General features: G+C 41.4%; 1 protein-coding gene across 1 annotated transcript; it reads right to left on the reverse strand.

Annotated features, from left to right (window-relative positions):
- Positions 1–2720: 2720 nt before the first annotated feature.
- Positions 2721–4464, reverse strand: LOC145433341 (baculoviral IAP repeat-containing protein 8-like). The gene is made up of 5 exons (XM_080310425.1): positions 4336–4464; positions 4033–4098; positions 3822–3967; positions 3653–3752; positions 2721–3530 (listed from the first exon to the last, which is right to left on the reverse strand). The coding sequence occupies exons 1-5, from the start codon at positions 4455–4457 to the stop codon at positions 2840–2842; spliced, it is 1125 nt and encodes a 374-aa protein (XP_080166551.1). The 5' UTR covers positions 4458–4464; the 3' UTR covers positions 2721–2839.
- Positions 4465–11997: the final 7533 nt, after the last annotated feature.

Genomic DNA, 11997 nt, shown 5'->3' on the forward strand with positions numbered 1-11997 from the left:
TCTAATCTAATTCGAAAAGAAACTATATGTAGCTGTAATTCTAATTCTAAACTAATTTGCAAAAAGCTGTGGAGCTCTAATTTTAATTTTAATCTAATTCGGAAACGCTGAAAATTTTCTAGTTTTCCAAGTCTGCCTCCTGGTAACTGACAGTGGTCGTATAGTGACTACTTGATTACATCATACCTTTATTGTACCAAGCTACCAACATTGGCATTCCATAAATTGACTGATACGCTGCAATATTGATATCCAATACATAAGGCACACGAGTCAAATACGCCAAATGGCAAATCTCTCGGGGTTTTACTGCACTCGGACATGTCCTGGAGCTGGAAGAGTCATATTCATTTACCGGACACAAAATTATCACCGAAACGTGGCCTCTGTTCTACGGCCTTAGACGCTGCATGTCAGCCTGGGTTCTTCTGATACTCTTTAAATCCTTAATCCAATCGAAGTTACAGTATGGCATCCTCTGTTGGGGAGCTGGCAGTAAAACTACTCGAGCTACTGCAAAAACTACAACATGCATTGCAATACTTCGCATCATAGGTAGGACTCCAAAGGGACCGGTTTGTCAATTTCCAGTCCATCCAACAAGTCGCTGCTGAAAAGATTCGATGTCCTAAACACAACGATATGCGAAAAATAAAAATCGCCAAGTTTATGTATCAGTTCCACTGCGGTCATGGCCCCGAATATTTTGATGACTTATTTACCTCGGGATCAGAAGCGCACAAAGTAGGCTACGACACACGCCCGACCATGTCGTCCATATCATATGATCGACCGAAAAGATCATCGCTCTATCAAATATTTCCGACCTGACGTGTGGAACAATCCCGTCGGCTATCTGACAGTCGACGATCATGTCCATTGCCACATTCCAGTCGAAATACAAGCAATTTCTACTAAATGAATACTAGTCCGTCATCAAGATTACCGGACCACGACCTGACCTATCGATCTCGCCTTCCGTGACATGCCACCTCAATTTTGTCGCTTGCTTTTCCATATTATCTTCTTTTACTTCTCATTCAGTGTGCATGCCCCCTCTTTACATTGCCTATGCCAGGGTGGCTGTCTGATTTCAAAGACTACTCCAAGTCGTTTCGACACCTTCCTTCTTTTCATTGTATCGCAATTTTTGTGGTGTATTGAACTGATAAAATTGCTGATAAACCGAACCGAACCAAACCGAAGAGGAATAAGTCATTTATAGGTCATCATCATCATTGGTTTATTAGCAATTTTATCATAAATATGTAGAATATATTAAACACTTTAGCTTCTCAGCGAGACACATACTCCGAATTAATTTAGTGATCATCGCACAAAATTGTAGTAACGTGACTGACGGTCTGTCTAATATACGAGACGTGCTACCACTACACAAAATACTACGGGGATTATCGTCACATGAGCACAACCGCGGTAATTCGAAATTTGGGGTTGGAAACTGAATTTGTAATAAACTTCGCTTCGCGTACTGATCGCACTACACAGCAATATAGGAAATCTGACCATACATGGCTGGATGATATATAATGAGTTCAGTCCTGGTTCTATTAAATTAGGCCACATCAGTTCTGAGCACTAAAAATACGGCTCTCATGAAGAATACCACGTATAGCGAACTTCGATTTCGTGCGGCCATGACGACGTCACGAATGTTCAATTTTGACGTTGGAATTCATGGAAATTGTTATAGGCTCTTGGGTAAATACAATGGAAAATAACGGGCCAATATGACTTGATCCCTTCATCAAAAGTTTCCCAAAGCCCGCTACAACTGATGTCACCACGGCTTAGCCTATAAATCGATAAAATCCCAGTCGTACTCTGGCCAATTGACCTATATCGGGCATCCGCATGACACCCACTAGATGTCAATAAATATTTAAAATTATCAATTACCGTGTTTCTCGTACGAACATAAAGTCGCACCACATGCCTCGTGGTACGTTAGATTTTTTCAATTTTGTAAAATTACAAGGCAGTACATACGGAACAGCTTGCCTCTAGTCGCAATTTTTCGTTGACTCGACTTGACTCGGATCATTTTCTTCAAAATGGATTTTAATGATTTATCAAGCATATAGGCCAGGGTTACCATACGTCCTCCTTTAGGAGGATTTATCCTCATTTTTCAGGTTTTCGAAAATATCATCCGAGGACGCCTAATGTCCTCCTTTTGGCAATTCGTCCTCTCTCTACAGCTTTTACAGCTTTAGGATAATGGATAGATTCGAGTGAAAACGGGCATAAATGACGCTCATTCGTGGTGCGATCGAAATCGGCGATCCTTTTTTCTTCTAGTTTTGATGATCTAACTTTTCTGATTTGGTCAAAGTGTCCTACTTTCCCGATTCCAACATATGGCAAGATTGGCAACCCTTGAGTGGGGAAACTGATCCGGGACCTTCGATACCACACAAGAGTTTCACAGAAAGGAGTTGAAGTTGACTGGAACTCTATTATGAACAGTAAACAATATGACTTGATACTCGAGTCTTAACACTTTGACTCGGACTCGACCCAGTGCTCCCTGACTTGGACTTGACTCGGTGGTGAATGGAATATGACTCGAGTCAAAATTATAAAAGTCAAATTGACTTGTGACTTGGAACCCTGTTCTTTCCTACTCCTACGTCCAATATTCTCAACTTCGCTAAAATTTCTTACGTCAAATACACCTCGCAACAATTACATAAAAGTATCAGAACACAACGAATGTTTATTCATTATAGTAAAACGAAAATAAGATCTTGAAGATAACTATATTTAATTGCAGTAGTTTAGAAGCCACAGTGAAAGGAACCTTAATGCGAAAGATTCACGTCGTAAATATTTTTATCACTTCCCTAACCCGGGTCCCACAAATCACGCATCTTTGCTTTGCTTTCCCGCATTCGTAACAGCAGCACAAGTGACCGCAATCTAAGAACAAGCAATCACGATTCCGCCTGTTACATGACATACAACGGGTTTCGTTTATTGCTGATTGCAGCTGATCGCGTAGCGGCGAGTCGCTTTCTACATTACCACAGGATCTACCCTCTGCCACGCATGATATCGGTGGATTCCGTATTGTTTCATGACATTCGACTTCGGCGTCTTCCATTGGCTGGGGATCGAAGGTAATCCCACTTTCTTTTCTAATGATGTCATCAATAAGTTCTCTGAGGCTGCTGTGATAACAGCCCGTTGACCTGTACTTATCCGATAATATTTCCTCAATAATTGATCGATCAAAACCGAATTGTTCTGCTTGCGATACTAATTCCGCCAAGTCTTGATCAATATGACTTTGTGATGCAGCTGCTGGCGACCGGCTGAGTGATGGCGATAATTGCACGTTTTGTGGCCTGTGAACAGCGCTGCTGGGCGGTGACCGCGTAATTGGCCGGGCATCATATTGCATTTGCGGGGGTGGTGACGGAATCGTCGGTCGCGTTAAATTCGGATATCTTGCATTCAGATTTGCAACGTAATCGGGTCCCATTCTTGACAGAACGTATTCGCATCTGCAAAAAAGACCATCGGGTTTACTGACCAGGCTCAATATGTTATTATCGTTTTTTCTTGCGTTTGAGATTATGGTCTTAGCTACTTCAGCTATACGATTGAAGTGATTGCGAATACTTACTGTGGGAAATATTTGGCATGCTCCTCCATTGGGTCGTCACCTGCCACCCAATTCTGCAATCCTCCATTGCAGTAAAAGCATTTACATCTGTCTCTTTCACCTGACAACGAATAAAAAATTATTGGTTAGCTGAATTTGTCGGTTGTAATGACTGCATATTCATACATACCCAAAAAAAACAATCCTGCGTCGGCTAATTTATCTGGGCTCAGTATGTTGTGCTTGTTCCAGTTTTTAAAGGTTGAAAGCCTTTGCGACTTTTCCGTATATGTTGGAGAAGTTGGATTTGCACAGTTGAAGATATCCGTGAAGAGACTGTAAAAAATTAAATATAAACCATAATTGCCAGCCAATTCCTATGGTCAAATTTGTCATCTTACCCATGGTTTGCTGATAGTCCGCCTTGAAAACTGGTAGGTATACCAGATGTTGACACGCTTCCGCTTCTGCAAAAACAATTATGCATATGTGAATATGAGTTAAGAGCAAGATTTGAATATGCTAATGCGGATCGGACGATGTAATGCTACAGGTGTCTGCGAATTCTCGAAATATGTAGCGATGTGCAAAATATTCAATGATAACATTTCTTGTAATGCTCATTACATCATTTAACTTTACTGGTCAACAACCCTTGTGTTGTCTTCAACTTGGAGTAGGCTACATTCATAATTTGAGCTTACCCATTCACAGCATGAAGCTGCGACCTTCTGCTGTCCGGCTGAATCATCCCAGTTTCACAAGGCGAACTATCATAGAGAACTTGGCACGTATTTTGCTGCGATTCTACTCGTCCCAACTCCATATATACACTATATAATAGGTACAAAGAATACCTTCGATCAAGCCCGGTCGCATCACCGAAATGGTTACCAAATTATATACCCGGGGAATCACCGCGTAGTCGCGTTCGCGTACACTGGGCACTCGGCAAGCGACGCATATCTTGTTCAAAGAGCGCTGTTTCGACAATTACGTCACATGACTCTGTACATTCTCTACAAATAGACAGAGATTCCCTCCTAATTCCCGCTCAGTTTCAGGCGGTGACTGCACAAGAATAAATACCGCTTTCTGTCTGCTCTACTGTACACAGTGCCGGCAAAATATCTTTACGATCACTCGGCGAAAACATACAAATAAAAATTGTACAATGTACAATGTACATTGTACAAGTTTTTAGCTTGTCATAAAGAGCTTTGCGTCAAGAACAAACGCTTATAGTATTTTCGTTCGAAGTCAGTGTAAAGAAATTTTTGTCGACACTATACTATCTGAGTTGCAACACATATATAAAATATTCACCGTTGATGTCAGTTAAGTAATATATGTTGCAAACCACGGACATTCAGATTTACCTAGGCTACAAGATATATTTGAGGCAAACAAAGCACTCAATTACATTTTCGAATGTCATTGACCAATGACCATGCTTCCATCATAACACGAGAAAGTTGTGAAACCTAGCTAAATCATTTTGCAAAATATTGGTGCAATTTGTGTGGTTTAGGGAAGACAAGTGCCTCAACTGTTGCTGGATAACCACATTCGATTGATAAGCGATTGGCCTGACAATCCGACAATGGCAGCGCAGAGAAATGAAGAGCTTGCAGCTCTCGACTTCACGAACCGCCTGTGTAGTATGAAATGTGAAGCTGCGACGGCCAACGTACAGTGCAGAGAAAATACCTTCTCTCTGATGTAGCTCTTATGTATTCCCATACCTAGCCTCAATTGTGAATAGGCCTACGTGTACGTATAGTAGCCTGCGTAAGTGCGTATGAAGAGTGGTATTGAAGTATTGTGATAACCATAACAAACAAGTCATCAACTGAGTCACGTAACTGCTAACCGTTTTGGTTATATTATATTTGCGAATCTGATTAGCGGAATCTGTCTCCCCAATCGTGCACCTCATCACACGTCACTGAAGATAAGTAGCCTATTTCATAGTCAAATTTCCGTGGCAAAGATACAGCTCGATTGATATGATGATGACACCTCGATATCTATATCCGTCAACTATGTCCAATCTATATCTTATCTCTGCGACATATGGCTGCAACGAGCCTCATGCCCCTAATAGGGGAAGAGCAAGAAGGTAGAATGGTGACGCAACCAATATTACCACGGGAGTACTAGGGAGTATAGGTAAATGGTAAATAAGAAACCTCTCAACAATGTGGTGACGCCCCGGAGGCGAAATCGAACATTTCAGAGGGAAATAAATAATCCAAAATCAACTTTGTAATTGGTCCTTATCCAAGTCTATTTGAATGGCGAATATACAATATAGAATTGCGAAGCACAGTGTTTTACTTTCCGGGCAGTTTTTCCGCATTGAACTTATGGAAAAGTCACTACGGGTAAAAGAAAAAAAATGTTATATCAAGTGCAATTTTGTCTACGACCGTTTTCAGAAGTTTCCAGTTTTTTTAAACTCCATCTAATCGACACACCACAAGATTGTAATACACATATATGCCAGTACGCCAACACTCTTCTAAGTACAAGCGTGAACGACTGAACGTAGACACATGCGCGGTTACCGTTGCCAGTTAACAGCTCTGGAATGTATGTATCTAAAATTATAAATGGAAAGTGTCCTCGGGGGACGCCTAAATGTCCTTCCTCTTTTTGGGGAATTTGTCCTCTTTTTCTCTGAAAAGGATCTAAATGCCACGAAAAATGCGACTCCGACGCGGCGACGAACATCAGAGTTTCGTAAAAAATCGGGAGTCGGGTCAAACTGATGACCTTTTTTTTAGTCAACACAATACTATCGTTCGAAATATTCTGTTTCACGTTGTCAGTCTTGAACCAGTATGACATCACAATCACTAAACAATAAACATGGCCAGTGGCCACTAATCAGCGCGGCATCATATTACATTACCGAAGGATATGTCGATCACTTCATTTCGCGTACAAATGAACAACAACCTCATCCGGAGATTGAGATTGAACTGCTCAGTCGAATCTCGCTAATTGGCGGTATACTGATAACAAATTGCTGAATTGCAAATGAATAGGAAATTACTGTAGGTAGATACAATAAGCATTTTATGGACGGGGTTTCGATTAAGAATGGGAGGGGTTCCGACACCAGAACGCCCTGGCTACGCCACTGATAGATCTTTCATAAATATACGGAACGGTGGCTTTGAGACTTGAAATTACACCATTAGTCAAATTTCCAAGTATTACTCACAAAATGAACGAATGTCAGCATATTACTCATCTCGAGAACTAAAATTTCAAGGTTAATATATGGCATAAATACAATCAGTGGTGGCCTTACGAACGGGGTGGGGGGTGGGGTGGGGCTGGGCGAGACTTACCGGGGGCCCCCTATAAGTATCTAACAGTAACTTCTGGGGAGCCCCCCAGACCCCCTTTCCCCCGGTAAGGTTTGGCCAGGTGCTGGATTCGGCTATGTATATTATTGCATGTGTCTAAGGATAGACTACATCAAGGCTAAGTAATTCTACCGCAGGCAGAGACGTGTTGATCATCGGGATACGGGACTTTTCTAACAAATGCAGAGATTTGATGATGATTGACACATCCGTATAGAATCATATTCTTGCTTGGTACACGGATTTCCATGTTTATTCGTTATTATCCTTAAAAAAGAGCATAATCCGAATAGGGGGGCCCTTCGACCAGGGGGGGGGGGCGGGCGACCGCCCACCTCGCCCACCCCAAAAGCCACCACTGAATACAATCTACTTTTAAAGTCGCTCTTGAAAAACAAATTTCTTGGTCACTCTTGGTAATGGTCACTTTCTCGTATGAACGATATTCATAAATTCACGAAAAGTAAGAGTGGAGATTTTAGTCCCTCGTCTGCATTTTGTAATTGATTACAGGGGCCCAGCACTTTGAATGTGATGTGGTCTCAAATTATAGTTGAATGTGTGAATATCATCCAAAAGTCATCATATTCCAACTGTAGATAAGAAAATTTATCGAAATGTAGGCCTACAGCTGCACTTCGTCTATCTCAATGGCATTGAGGTGAAGCGCCAATGCATCTCAGCCCTTTCCGTCCAATACGAGCAGCAGCCAAGTAATGCGTACCAGATATTTCAGATAGGGTTAAGAAAGAATGAAGCGTGATCCCGATACCACAGCGAAGATGGTACATTCCTTTTGGATGTAGTTCGACTACGATGGTTTCTGAGGATATAGGGGCTGCTTCCGAAAATGTTTATTACAGTTTAACTATAATTTGAGACCGCATCATATTTAGAGCGCAGTCCCCCTTTCACTTTCGCGACGGCCAGCATGTAGTCACTAGTCACTATAAATTTACAGAAAGTAAACGAGGGAAGTTTTCGGACAATTCGGACATATTTAAAACTAACTTTTATAACTTTGATGAAGATCTAAGCGTGTACGAGTAAAAGGGATAGAGATGTGCTGACTGATCTGAGTTTTTCGAGATCCGAATCCAATCCGGATATTGTTTCCATCTGTGAATTGCAGATCCGAACCCACAAATACCATATGTTTACGCTAAAGCATAAATCCTAATTATACGACTTCAAAGGAAGCAGGCGTAAAATCTTATTCATATAGATTGCAATCACCGAATCTAGTGCTGATGCGGATCCAGTAGTTCGGAGTAAAATGAAATCCCGGGGTGTGTCGTCCTGTTCCGAAAAGTTGGCCGTGTTCCCGTCCTGCTGGAATCCTCCTGTAGCGTACAAACTAGGTACGTAATTATTTTGTCGTGAGCGTTGTTCATAGCTAACCAAGCAAGTAATTGTAATATTACAACAGGGCGTTAACGAATAGCAGAAAGCTGATGTGATGTTTCCATCGAGTTATTATTTATGAAATGATTACGAATCACTGCGCTGGGGTATTGGAATTGCGGTGGAATTACCAAATATGGTGAGATATATTGCTTATATATTCGGGTATCCCACTTAAATTTTACTGACTACATTTAACGAGGGAGGGCAGCGTAAGTGGGACTTTGAAATTGTCGCGTTAAAGTTCCCGCACGTTTTATATTCTACTATAGCTTTAGTTTTGTCGTGGCACAGAGGCAATAAATGTGAATTGTCAGATCGCAATCCCAAGAGTATATTGATAGTATACCATCGCACAGTCAGTCCTGCCATGATCGTCACAGTCCCCGACCTTGCACTGTATAGAACTGCATAATATATTACTAATTCTCTCTTTTCTCGAGATGAAAACTTTGCATATTAGAGTAGTGGTGTTTGTTTTGATGTATGGATCCACAATCACGTTATCTGGTCACATTAAAAACTGGTAGGTAGTTTCGGGTAATTCCCATTATTAATAAGCTTTATATCAATTGTATCTTTCAGTAAAGTTCTACTCCGGCATCACTACCGTCAATGCGGGAACGACTTTGAACCCAGCAGCAAAATGGTATCACCGGGATTCGTGAGATACGAAGTGAAAATGTATAGTGATAGCTTTTTGCTGATTCTTGAAATTTTGGTCAGCACAGCTGTTGTACAGAGTTGTAAGGGGTAACCAAGTCACAAGGTTCCGAGTAACAAGTCAATCTCACTTGAATGGTTTTGACTGAAGTCAAGTCGAGACATTTTTAATTCAGCATCGAGTCAAGTCCAAGTCGGGGAGCAGAGGGCCAAGTCCAAGTCACTGTGTTCACTGTTCAGTTTCGAGTTCAGGTCTTGTTCAACTCACTTTTTTACAACTCTGCTTGGATGGCTCTTACTCATTATATACTAATTTCCTCTCTCCAGTTTGTGGCCTTATTTTTCAAGTACCAGTTCTGATGGACGAAATACGAATAATGTGGTATATCATTCTTCGAAGTTACAATAAAATAAATGCCTTCTTGGCCATCCGAGTCTCGAGTCATACTTGGTGGAGTCATGCGCGATGACTCGAGTGTCGATTTGATAAACAAATTGACTCAAGTCGAGTCGAGTCATTTTCCGTATTTTAAGAAAATGACTCGAGTCAAGTCGAGTCATCAAAAAATCGAAACTCGGGTATCTACAACCCAGCAGCCAGGGTTGTAACCAAGTAACAAGTCAAACTCACTTTTATAGGTTTGACTCGAGTCAAGTCGAGTCATTTTCAACTCACCACCGAGTCAAGTCCGAGTACAAGTCATTGTGTTGACTGCTCAGTTTCCAGTTAAAGTCATGTTAAACCCACTTTTTATAACTCTGTTTGGTGATATCGAATGGTTCGTAGTTATAATATACTAATTTTTCACACTTTTAGTACTTCCTGGTGGCATTTTCAAGTACCAGTACCTATAGACGAGATCCAATAGTGTGGTTGCTTTACTATTTTTCGAAATTACAATGAAACATCGGTCTTGGCCGTCTGAGTCTCGAGTCATGTGCAATTACTCGAGTCCAAGTCGAGTCAATACACAGATTGACTCGAGTCGGGTCATTTCCGTAATTTGAGAAAATGACTCGAATCAAGTCGAGTCATCAGAAAATCGTGACTCGAGTCGGACTCGAATCGAGTCATTACAACCCTGCCTGCAGCCATGCACTTCTCAATTCAAAACTCAGCTCGTTGTTATAAGGCTAGAAACAAATGCACAATGTTATACTCAATGAATATGCACGAGAAGGTTGTCAAATAGTCGAAACGACTTCGCAATGTTGATCAGCCTAACCTAATATATAGCTATCCTGGCCACCAGTATACGTAAATAATGCCCCGAATATCAGCGACATTGCTAGGCTAGTCTTCCCTTTCTGTGTTGCTCGTCGTCTTCAAACTCCAATAATATCACACTTTTTTACTTTCAAGTCTCTTTTCGTTTCGTGCATCCAACTTCGGGTTGTCAACTTCGAGTAGACTACGACATACTCATTTTTCTGTATTGGAAGTGGATACCACCTCATCCCAATGCAATTTCGCATTTGATAAACGAGATTGAATCGTGTCGCTCCAGGCGTCCACGTTACGCGATTAGAAAGACTTCAATGACAGCGTCGAAGACTCGAAGCCGCAGCGCGTGCTTGAATGCTGCCGTGTGTGTATGACGACGCTAGGCAGGCGCGATTCTCTCGGTTTGTTGTGTCTCGAGAGCCAGTGTACTGTACTTCCAACTTCAAGCGATTAGCTGAGTTATAGCGATATACTGACGTCATTCTTCGTAAACAAAATCTGGAATCGTGCACAATAGTACAAAAATGTATGAATATCGGGTATATGATGCAGGGGACACTATTTCGGCAGCATGCGTATAGCTTAATACTTGACGGAACTATATTTCCCGGATGTGACGTATGAAGTGAAATATAGCTCTGCGACTTCCTATTCTCCGGACGAACTTATAATTCAATGAATAACTCTAACTTGTGGCTGTAATTGTAGCATGGCTGTAATTAATTGTAAAACTACCCTATCCTACCGTTATTGACGTTCTGGTTGGAATGAAGACAATATAAATTGGTGCGACGAAAATCATGAAAGGGTGGCCACCAGTCCAGATGATGTCATTCTATTTCTGTTACTAATTTTGTGGCGGGTTGTGTGATGTGCACTGTTCGGTAGGCTTACCATACCTTCTCTTTTAAGAGGATTTGTCCTCTTTTTTGACTTTTTTGAAAGTGTCCTCGGAGGACGTCCTTATGTCCTCTTTTTTGAGACCTTTTTTTTTAGTCTTCCACCCGACAATGTGGGTAGTAAAACGGTATTTTGAGCTCTGAGCGAAAAGAAGACCTTTTTTTAGTCTTCCACCTGGCAATGTGGGAAAAATTCTCCGGTTTTGCAAGTCTGAAGTTTCTGAAAAAGTGTCCTCTTTTCAGATTTCCAAAATATGGTAAGCCTACTGTTCGGAGGTGGTCAAAGTGTTCACTTTTGCTACTAAAGTAAAAGGATAAGCACCGGATATTACGATTATCATTGTCAACGGCTCTGCTCGTAATAATAATCGTTTTAGGTACTGTCACAAAAATGATGATATCGAGCCCAGCATGATATACTGCGCCACGCCGCTAGACGACGCGTGCACTCACCCATCTACCAGAATAATCATGGAACAGACAATATACGGACCGGAAGCCATCACTATTGGAGTGAACATTACCAATAGAGGATCAGACATCGCGACGCTGCGGATCCCTCAAGCCTACAGATGCATCCACGTATAATGGACAAGCCAGCTATCGACAAATTACTGTGTTATCTGTATAGCCCATTCCAGCGTTTCATTACTCAAGTTCACTATAACTATCGGTTTTTAGTGCAAGGTCGTGGTATATGTACAGCATACGTAAAGACTTGATGGTGCAAATCTTTCCGAAACGTTTCAAGCGAATGTATTGGATTTAGAATTTTAATGTGATCAATAGAGTAAA

Source organism: Botryllus schlosseri, chromosome 2, assembly GCF_051294905.1.
Source record: "Botryllus schlosseri isolate E-star chromosome 2, Bs_hap1, whole genome shotgun sequence".
In the NCBI taxonomy this organism is placed as follows: Eukaryota; Metazoa; Chordata; class Ascidiacea; order Stolidobranchia; family Styelidae; genus Botryllus; species Botryllus schlosseri.